We start from the raw sequence: 11,593 nt of genomic DNA, 5'->3' as shown, positions 1-11,593 counted from the left end.
AAAATTATTGCGTGAAACTAATAAAACTGTTTCCCGAAATAAAACTATCAAATGGTTGGAGAGTCAAGACACATATACGCTACATAGGCCTTTACGCCGTCGATATCCACGTCGTTTCTACAATTTGTACAATATCGATGATTTATGGGAAGCAGATATCGTGGATCTACGTGCAATTAAAAATTATAACGATAATTATGAGTATTTACTCGTCATTATCGACGTTTTGAGTAAATTTGCTTGGGTTGAAAAATTGCGTGATAAAACAAGCGCAAGTGTTGCACTAGCATTAGCACGTATACTGGCACGCAGTAAAGGAAGACGTCCTATTGTTTTGCAGACTGACCGTGGTAAAGAATTTACAGGCGCAGCTACACAACTTTTCTTGAAGAACGAAAAAATTGGTTTTCGTCTAGCTCGTAATCCGGATGTGAAAGCAGCAGTTGTCGAACGTCTCAATAGAACGCTGAAGGAGCGCATGTGGAGATATTTTACATATACAAAAAATAAACGATATATTCATATTCTACAAAATATTGTTGATGCGTACAATCGCTCGTATCACACCGCTATTAAAATGGCCCCGCGTAATGTAACATTGAATAATGTTCGGATTGTTAGAACAAATCTCGCTCACCGATATGCTAGTAAACGTCCTCGTGTTCCTAAATACAAGGTTGGAGACCTTGTGCGAATCAGTAGCTACAAAGCAGCGTTCGCGAAAGGTTATGAAGGTGGCTGGAGTAAAGAGATATTTCTTATAATACGCGTTTCCACACACCAACAACCACCAGTCTACTTCTTAAGAGATCTTCACGGCGAGGATATAGATGGGCTCTTTTACGAAGAAGAATTAACTAGAATCCACCGAGATTATGCAAAGACAAATCTTACAGTTGAGAAAATAATTCGAAGTAAGGGTCGAGGTCGTTCGAGACGTATTCTCGTTAGTTGGCATGGTTTTCCAGAAAATTTTAATACGTGGATAAATCCTAAGGATATAAAAAACAAATAAATATCTATAATGAGGAATAATTTTTACATAGTTCTGCCTAGTAATAGCAGTGTCTCATATTTTCCGGATAATACAACGACTCATTTTATTACTCGCTTACCGCATCAATTACGTTTACAAGGCGAATGGGGTGTATCCCTAACAGATATTCAAATACCTATGACATTTCTTCATTTCCCGAAAGATGAAAAAACCACAGTAAGAAGAAATTTGTTCAATACATCTGAGGCTCTTAAAAATGATGTAGATCAAAATAGAATTGAACACTACATTATGCCACGGGGATTGTACCGTTCAATCGATGATCTTGTCGAAACAGTTAATGAAACATCGATGAAAGATCATTTAACTTTTACAGTAAATAAAAATGGCTATGTTAGTGCACAGCGTTCATGTGTACATTGTGTAAATAACGAGCATACTTTCCTTCTATCTCCAACATTGGCACGGATATTCGGCTATAATACGAAGGAATATAATATATCGCTAAATGATATGTCTTGGGTATCATCTAGACCAGCTAGCTTGATCAGAGCGTTACCTACTTCAATGTTCATATACACGGATATATGTGAACCTTACATTACAGGTGATGTGCAAACACCGTTACTCCGTACCGTACCTTTAGATATAGAAGCATACGTTTATGGTTCAGTCAAACATAAAAGTTTCTCAACGGCTAAATATATACCTCTACTTCATACGTCTTTTCAAACAATTGAGATCGATATAAGAGATGAATTTGGGCAACCTATACCATTCGAATATGGCACATTGACTGTAACGCTTCACTTTAAAAGATTAGATTAAATAATACATTAAAAGAAATGACAGCCTATGATGAATATTTTGATATCCAATACGGCGGTGGTCGGCAAAGCGGAATTGAACATGTGTACATTGGTACATCAAATCAACGCGGTCATGGAATTGGTAGTTTCCTTGGAGGCCTCTTTCGTCGTGTTTTACCTCTTTTATCAAAAGGTGCGAAGGCGATCGGTAAAGAAGTTGTTCGTTCTGGAATGAACGTAGCTCGCGATGTAATACAAAGAGATGTTCCATTCAAAGAAGCTTTTAATACTCGCATGAAAGATTCAGCTACAAATTTAAAACGGAAAGCCGAAGAAAAGATCGATATTCTTATGAAAGGATCAGGATATAAATCCATGAGAGAGTCGAAAATAAAACATTTAATTAACACCCGTGACAGTGGTCATATCGCGAAAGAACAGAAGAGGAAGAAGAAGAAAAAGAAGAAGACAATTCGATCTAAGACAAATACGTTAAAAAATAAAAAGAAAAAGAGATATTCTCGAAACAATCGTACTGTTGTTGACATTTTTCAATAATATATTCGCCGTAAAATAATAGCAAATATGTCTTTTTTACACACTCATTCATGCGAATGTCTCAAATCGGAATTGGAATTATTCACTGTTCCACCAACGCAAGCCACAATCGAAAGTTCACAATGGATACACTACAAGCCAATATCATCGTTAACTGATGATTCACCTATAGAATTTGTAGTACCCGGACTAGGAGAGGAATACATCGATCTACCGCATACAATGTTAAGCATCAGTGTCCAAATAAGGCCAACGATTCATAAAGAGCCTTCAAAAGATGGAGATACCACTGATTATGTCGGGCCTGTGAATAATTTTATGCATTCATTATTCAATCAGGTAGATGTATTTTTCAATCAAAAACTTATATCACCACCGAATAATGCTTACGCTTATAGAGCTTACATAGAGACATTACTTAATTATGGTCCTGCTGCTAAAAACTCTCATTTAACAAGCGTATTGTGGTACGAAGATAAAAGCGGATCCATGGATGATCTACTCAACGCAAACGATGGCCTTGTAAAACGTCGCGTATTGACAGCCGATGGCAAGAAAATTGATCTTATGGGGCATTTACACTGTGATGTTTTTAATCAAGAAAGATTTTTAATAAATGGTGTAGAAATGCGTTTGCGAATAGTGCGATCGAGAGATACATTCTGCCTTATGGATCAAACCGAACGAAATTTCGAAGTTCATATAATTGATGCTACACTTCTTGTTAGACGTTCAAAAATTTCACCTGGTATGTTGTTAGCACATGCCAAAGCTCTTGCGAAAACCACAGCAAAATACCCCCTCACACGTGTCGAAGTGAAATCTATATCTATACACAGTGGTATATACGGTGAAACGCTCGACAATGTGATATTAGGTCAAATACCGAAACGTTTAATCATCGGTTTTGTTGATAATAGAGCATTTAACGGTAATCGTATGCTGAATCCTTTTAATTTTCATCATTACAAAATTAATTTTTTATCTCTGTACGTGGATGGTACACAAATACCTAGCAAACCGTTACAACCCGATTTTACAAAGGAGAAATTATATATGGAGGCCTATCACACTCTTTTTTCTGGAACAGGAATTCATTTTTTAAACGAGGGCAATGCTATTTCTCGTAAGAATTATCCAAACGGTTATTGTCTTTTTGCATTTGATCTTACACCGGACCTTTCAGCAAACGATACTACGCATTGGAATTTAATGAAGCATGGTAATGTTAGAATCGAAGTTCGTTTCGAAGAAGCATTAGAAAATACGATAAATTGTATTATTTATGCCGAATATGACAATATTATGGAGATTGATGCATCAAGACAGGTGATTGTAGACTATGGTGGTTAAGAACGAGAGAGAGAGAGAGAGAATTCGTAGTAGGCTATGCAAATATTCAACGCAGATGAAACTTGATACTAATATAGGCATTATAGGAAAAAGAACTTCGGGAACAAGTATTATAGGAACGGATGTTGTAGAAACGAAAAGCTTAAACGTTATGAGCATATAACTTCAATTATTAGTCGGCACTAGTTCTTGAGTGTATACATTACACTATTACTACCAGTTATTCATATATATATCTTTCTCGCATTTACAATTATAAATATGAATATCGTTATTGATATACAAGGATTCAAGAATACGGAGGAAGATTTTTTTCCAAAAGAAGTTGCTATTGTCTCCATAAATAACGACCATTGCGCTCATTGGATTATTGCACAACCATACTCCTTTACCGAGCTATCAACCCGTTCAAAATCTCAAAACAATTGGCTCAGTAAAAATTTCCATGGTATTGAATGGTTTGAAGGAGATACACCATACAAAAACTTATGTCGACATTTGAGGACAATTGCACAATTTACGAACCGAATATTCATAAGAGGCCGAGATAAATCAGCTTTTCTCCATCGTATTACAAGTAGAAACATTATAAATTTAGAAGAAGAGGAGAAATGTCCACCATTTCATCAATTACCGCAGTTAAAGCAAACGTGCCTCATCCATAGTATAAAAATCAAGACAAATAATCGGGAATATACATGTGCTTTAAATAATGCATTGCGGATAAGAAAGTGGATTAAAGATTACGCCTTTCTGGATTCTGCATCTTTGTCAACACCGTTGTCGCCTCCATCTCCATCGTTTTCTATGATGTGGTATAACCGCGATAATAGTCATAATACAAAAGAAGAAGAAGAAAATAATTCTCTTGAAAATTCTTGGTGGCTATGAATAGTTTGCAATTACGGGCTGCTTTACAAAATATACCCTGCGATACTATAGGCATTTATGCTGCGGACGAGATACCTACGTTTTGGAGTAAACCTGCTGCTATTATCGTTAATACTGACGACCATACAAAACCTGGAACACATTGGGTCGCTATGTACGTCGGACGGGACGGCGTCGGACACTATTTCAACAGCTACGGGTTACCACCTATCATCCCACAGCATCTCACCCGCTATAGAAAAAACTGTAAAACCTTATTTTACAACACTCAACAATTTCAAAGTAATACCTCTGATGTATGTGGACAATTTTGTGTTATGTTTGTGCACTTTATGTGTACTGGTTTTGGGATGCATCAGTTTCGTAATGTTTTTTCGAACAATTTATCAAGAAATGACAAAATAGTACGCGATTATTACAATTCATATATGAGGCGTCATTATATTTCTAAAGAAAATCAATTTATAGGCCGTGGGATTTCTAATTCAAATGTTGTATCACGAACGCAGAGCTGTTATTCGCGAAAATAAGAATAAATGTTTAACATAGTTTTACATAAGTATATAATTTAATAAAAAAAACTTGTAACCATGCATTATTATATGTCCAATAAATAAATAAATATATATAAATTTTGAAATTTAATAAAATTGTAATCATTAATATGTCTTCAATAAAATAAGTACATATACATTTATAATTCAATAAAATATTTCTATAACCCCTTCATTACATTTAGCTATTAGTTACAACTATCGTCTCGTATAATAGCAGTACTATGGGGACACATCGATGTTGTAGTAATAGTAGTAGAGAGAGAATGAATATCATCTCGTAAAATAGTAGCACTATAGGGAACCGATAGCGGTACCAGCGTCGTAGTGGTGGGGATGACGTCGATAGTAGAGGGATTACTAATATTTCGTAAAATAGCATCACTATGGGAAGCCGAACGACCCACTGGCGTCGTAGTGGTGGGGATGCCAGTAGTAGAGGGGTGCGATCATTTCGTAACATAGTACCACTATGGGGAGCCGCCCGTACCACTGGCGCCGTAGTGGAGGAGGATGTCGCCAGTGACGTCACAGGCGGCTCCCCATAGTGGTACTACACTACTAAGGTACTTTGCTGTAAATAAATATTTGGTCTTTATGATTAACACTTTATTTCAGTATTCCAAATTCTATTATTTTTATACTTATTTATAAAAAATTTATGATCAGTCACATATAAAAAACAATACTAAAATAGTTTTCTATTTTAAATATGTATATATATTTTTCTAAGATACATTATATGAATCTTCTATTTGCTATATTAATGGACGGCTTTGCGATATGTAACAATATTATTGTATACAAAAAATATTCATGCAATGTTAAAATAAGTATATTAGATTTTATAAAAAAAAATTAAATATTTTCAAACTATCTAAAGATATGATACTTAACCGTACATATATGTATATAAATGGATAAGTATCATGTGATGTACGTATATGCAAAACAAAATAAAAACTGTTATATATAAGTCAGTATATACCTAATTTGTATTCATCTTAAAATAAATGCACTCATTACTATATTAGTTTCGAGATAACAACAAGTTATTTTAAAACTAATACTATATGCGGATATTCTAATAAAAATTAAAATTAGTGCGTTAAATTCGACTGAATTGTACATTCGACTTACGCTGCAAATTTTATTTTTTTCAGGGTACTCTTGAACCTGTTCTACAATGTATATTTTGTTTCCTGTTTCTTACTTTTTGTTATTTTTTACATCTTGTCTTTTTGCCTCTTATTCCGTTTTTCGTTTTCTATCGCTCGAGATAAATTTATCGAACTTCGGAAGAAACAAGAAATATGTGGCAAGAAATATAATTATCAATAAAATAGTTGCAAAGAGGGAAGAAAGAATTACAAAACAAAGATCACATTGTAGAATAGATTTCAAAGTTTCCAATATCAAAAGGTAAGAACCAAATGACAAATGATAAATATTATCAATAAAACAATGCTTAAAATTTACTTGCACACATACAGTTTATCGTAGTTATATATTCAGATTAATGCTACCCAAATTATAATCTGACATTATTTATCGTCACTTTGACGTCAAAATTATGACAAATAGCGTCAACTTGCTATTTGAATGTAAATCGATTTACACTATCAATATTGCAAATTTATTGTATGTTAGCTTGCAGCCGAATTGCACATTTCGATCAATCTTACTTAATGTCATAGCATCTAGACTGCACTCGAAGACATCAAACACTCAAGCTCAGGGATGACATTAGCTCTAAATTATACAGAGCACTATAGGACTACGACTAAAACACAATTGCTTCGCATTCACTGTTCAAAGTCTTATTATTATTGTTTTATGAAGATAAAAATAACATTTCAAAATAGAGCACGTACGTTAATCAAGTAATTGTTAATTTTTTCATTTTTGCATGTTCTAAAAAATCCATTATGTGTCTTTAAATTAAAATTAACATTTTATTTTTTACAATGTGCAGTAGTGGATTGAACGGTTGCAACACTATAGTAAATGGATTTCGAAACGCAGCCTTGCTCTTAGAGAGATTAAATGTAAATGGTTAGAGTAAATATAAAAATCACTCAGCGAACAAGCTGCATTCTGAAACTCATAAAAAAAGTATTACAACCGTTCTGTCCACTACTGTACATACATACTTGATTAGTGTACGTGTTCTATTTGGAAATGTTGCTTTTAACTTTATAACATAATAATAATAATAATAATAATGTAATAATAATAAAACAGCAAGGAGCAATATGATTCAAAGCTCAATACTCTATAGTCCTATAGTGCCCTATATAATTTACAACTGATCGATGTCATCCCTGATGTCAAGCGTTTGATGTTTTCAAGCATAATCTAGATACTATGACAACATGCAAAATTGATTAAATGGGCCATCTGGTGTAGTAAACCTAGTGGCTAGTATATACAATGTTTGCCATATATTTTTGATACTAATAGTGTATATTGAAATACGGTCCTAATAGAGCTTCACTAATTGAACAATGTAAAGTATATGCTTTTATACATGGCATTATGTAAGTGTGTTATGTACTATATATACATGTACAAGTTTTATCAATTTAGTAGCTATTTCAAGATAAATATAACCTTAATATTTTCATATCAAAAGCCTTATTCTTCAAAAATAAACTTAAACTTTGAATCAGGAGACGCGGTAGTGTATCCGACCATGTTTAAAAAACTACTAGTTAATTTGAAAGATTAATAATAGACACTACAAGTCTCTTATCCCGAGAATTATCACTAAAGTACGTTCTTCGAGGGGGGGGGGGTGTATAACTACTAAAATATAAACATTTTTTAATCGAACGTTATATGTCCTGAAAGGCGGCATCGCCACAAGTAATTTGAGCCAAAAAAATTTTTAATTGGTCAAGTCGTTTTGAAGATACAAGCGATCGAAATGTGATGATTTTAATGAAAAATTAAGAAATGTCTCCTTTTCTGTTTGTATGAAATTATAACTTTTTAACATCCCCTCTCACCTTTCACTCACACCTACACTATTTTCGACCCACCGCACCCCCTCCCTGCTCCCCCCTTCCATCCACCTCCGCCACTCCACTCTTTCACCGTATTTCACTCTTTCGTTATATAATATTTTTAAATCTTTTTTTATATATTTGTGATATATTTGTGATATATTTACTCTGAAAAATAAGTGTTATCCGAAAAAAATCATAAAAATGAAAAGTTCAAGCCATGTTCAAAAAAAAAATACTCAAAAATTTAAACCTTTTTATTTAATAATATTATATTACCACGAAAAGTAACTGATATATTATTAATTAAAGGTGCTAGTTCAAAATAAACACATAAAGTGTATGTAACTTTCTGCCGATTTTCGAATTGCCTCTGCTTTCTGCTGTTTCCCTCACCTTACCGCCTTGCGCGCAGATTAAATGTCGCTCAAGCGGCATTTGGACAACGCGCGATGAAGTGAGGGAGACATTTGAAGGCGGATACAAATATTCTGAGAAAATTTATAAAATTGTTTTACAAATTCGTAACTTTTATTCTAATTAAGACTTTTGCGTATATATTTTTTAAAATAACGCATACTTAAATATCTATGTATCTTAATATTTCTTTTTCTCTAAAATTTCTTTGCTTTCCTTTACTTCTCAGGCAGACAGAATTATTTGATTCATTTAGATCTTAAATTTTTCTTTACTTGCAGCAATACAAATTAAATTAATCATTCAGTTCATTTTTCCTATTTTTGTTTTTGTTTCCTTTTTTTTTCTTTGATAAATTACTCTTTGTTTTATCTTAATTTAGTATTGCTCGTACATAAGAATGTCAATAAACACTTTATATCTACCTTCCTATCCCTCCTAAAAATTGTCTGTAAAATGTATATGTATAACAGTCTCAAGATATAAAATACTGTAAAGCAATTTCTAAAGTTATAAGCAATATTGAAACAGTCATAACCTCCGCACTGTTACATCTATGATCAAAGTAACAAAAGCACCATGTAACTTCGTCATAATAATCACGATGAATATCCAACTGATGAATACTGTTATTGACATAATGGCCTAATCGCACGTCTTTAGCAGCAGGTCTGCAGCCTTCATAATGATCCGCAGGAATATCCGTCCTGAAGCTACGTACAGAGCTTAAGCATTCACGGGTAATAATTGTTTCCGCTAAAAAAAAAGTTGCACAATTATGGGTGCTTTTCATTTAGTGACACAAATTGACACAAACATTATTCTATTTCTCGAGATTCAAAGAGTAACAAAGATAAAAAAAAACATATGCATTAATTTGTATCAACTTGTTGTCAAATGGAAAGTGCTCTAAACCTATATATGTGTAATTGTTTTATATATCTAAAAATCAAATAAAAATTTGGCATGTTGTTTGGTATTTTGTAAATATAACGTGAACAATTACCTCCTTTTCGTTCGATTATCTTTACACATTTGTCGTCATATTCTGGACAAGTTTCTCCCCAATACCATAACCAATTTAAAGGTGTTCCACATCCGGGATGATTACTGTTACATCTGTAACAGTACAAGCTGTCGCCTGCAATTGAAATCATGTTATTATTTCAAAGTAGCATAAGAGAATAATCTGAAATGATTCACTGCCACGCCCTTTAAAACGAACAATATACTGTACCCTGATTTGCCAAAACAATCAAGAGAAAAACTGTGAAAAATATTTGTTTCATCTTGTTATACTTCAACTCAAATGCTAACAAAACATTTACTTCACACTTTATGTTTTATATATGCACACAATCTTATATTATTTATAAACACTTGTAAACATAAGAAAAGATAGAAGCATGCACCTATGACAAATGAGTGCGTACCACAGACATGATAAAAATCATAGAAAGTGCGCGTCGCATGTTTTCTACAACAGTATAACCACAGTAAGGATATATAGTAGGGGGCGCATTCAGCAGAAAAGAGCGCTACGAGAGCGCTCGCTGTTATTGGTGTATTCTTCTAGATCATCCAATCAGAATTTTAAATCTGGAAGAATATACCAATAACAGCGAGCGCTCTCGTAGTGCTCTTTTCTGCTGAATGCGCCCAGGGACAAGGCCCCGTTTTCGGTTCAGCCGCGCAGATTTGCTTGCGCATCGTAAAACGACCATGTTTTTGGCAGCACCAATCCCGATCAAAGTAGAGAATCCATCGTATCTACGTTATAATAATGGAAAAACATAATCAAACTCAGTTAAAGCGGGGAGCACAGACTTTTGCATAACGCATAAAGCATGTGCATAAGGAATTTCATTGGCCCATTTTCTTATGCATGAGTCAATGGACCAATCAAATTCTTTATGTATATGGTTTATGCGTTACGCAAAAGTCTGTGCTCCCCGCTTAAGTGTTCATGGCGAGAAACACACACTTTTGCATAACGCATAAAGCATGTGCATAAGGAATTTCATTGGCCCATTTTCTTATGCATGAGTCAATGGACCAATCAAATTCTTTATGTATATGGTTTATGCGTTATGCAAAAGTCTGTGCTCCCCGCTTATCGCGTCACACTATGGACCTCGGCTTCTTTGATTTGATGTCGATGGTCACCGATCACGTGACTATCAGCCATTTTAACAGTTTTATGGACCTCTAAATTTTAACGAATCAAGAGACGTTGTAGTATTTCGCATATAATGCAACCACTGACACAGTATAAGTAAGTACATTAGTTTCACTCCGTGTCGGTACCTTTGATCTATTAGCATTTTCCACTGGGAAAACTGGTGCAGCACTAGCGCCGTGCTACCCAATCAGCATACCATATTTAAAAAATATTTAAAAAATATTGGTTTAAATATGGTATGCTGATTGGGTAGCACGGCGCTAGTGCTGCACCAGTTTTCCCAGTGGAAAACGCTATATGTGTCCTACAGTCAGTCATGTTGTTGGTTGTGCGAGGCCTTTGTTTTCACTGCACACGTCGACACCACAGTGACAACAGTGACACAGTATCCATACGTGACATCGACGCCATGATGAAAGTGGTGCGATTCGCACACCTATAAATTTTGGAGAGTAAAACTACTGTATGTACTTACCTATACTGTGCCACTGACAAGATAGCAGACAAACTGAATATTTTTTATTTATTTATGTGTATATAATTTGGGAATCGTTTGAGGAAATTTGGGAAAAGCATTTAAATATTTGGGTAATAGTATTTTTCTTGTTATTAACAAATTTTCTCATGCGACAAGTTAGCAGACAGCGATTTTATTTAATGAATTTTATGAATGGAATCGATCGGAAATCATTTGGGGAAAACGTTTTCATTATTATTTTCATTTGGGAACAGTCGCTATTTTATAATTCAATAGATTTACACATTGCGAAAACGAAGAAAGCTCGAGTGTAATGGGTGTAGGTAAGTGTAGTACAAAAAGGGAT

The 11,593-nt window shown here is 34.2% G+C and overlaps 2 protein-coding genes across 2 annotated transcripts; one reads left to right on the top strand and one right to left on the bottom strand.

The window, feature by feature from the left end:
* The first annotated feature begins 2,391 nt into the window (after positions 1–2,391).
* On the top strand, positions 2,392–3,717 carry LOC108782742 (uncharacterized protein F54H12.2). The gene has a single exon (XM_018551098.1). It carries the CDS (start codon positions 2,392–2,394, stop codon positions 3,715–3,717), a length of 1,326 nt encoding a protein of 441 aa, XP_018406600.1.
* A 5,190-nt stretch (positions 3,718–8,907) lies between these two features.
* crim (QVR superfamily protein crim) lies at positions 8,908–9,990 on the bottom strand. Its single transcript, XM_018551106.1, has 3 exons — positions 9,825–9,990; positions 9,594–9,728; positions 8,908–9,343 (listed from the first exon to the last, which is right to left on the bottom strand). Exons 1-3 carry the CDS (start codon positions 9,874–9,876, stop codon positions 9,063–9,065), a joined length of 468 nt encoding a protein of 155 aa, XP_018406608.1. The 5' UTR covers positions 9,877–9,990; the 3' UTR covers positions 8,908–9,062.
* Between the last annotated feature and the right edge of the window lie 1,603 nt (positions 9,991–11,593).

The sequence above is a fragment of the Cyphomyrmex costatus genome, unplaced genomic scaffold (assembly GCF_001594065.2).
Source record: "Cyphomyrmex costatus isolate MS0001 unplaced genomic scaffold, Ccosl1.0 scaffold134, whole genome shotgun sequence".
Lineage (NCBI taxonomy): Eukaryota > Metazoa > Arthropoda > Insecta > Hymenoptera > Formicidae > Cyphomyrmex > Cyphomyrmex costatus.
Note: the sequence above shows the minus strand (reverse complement) of the source record. Positions and strands in the feature narration are given on the sequence as shown.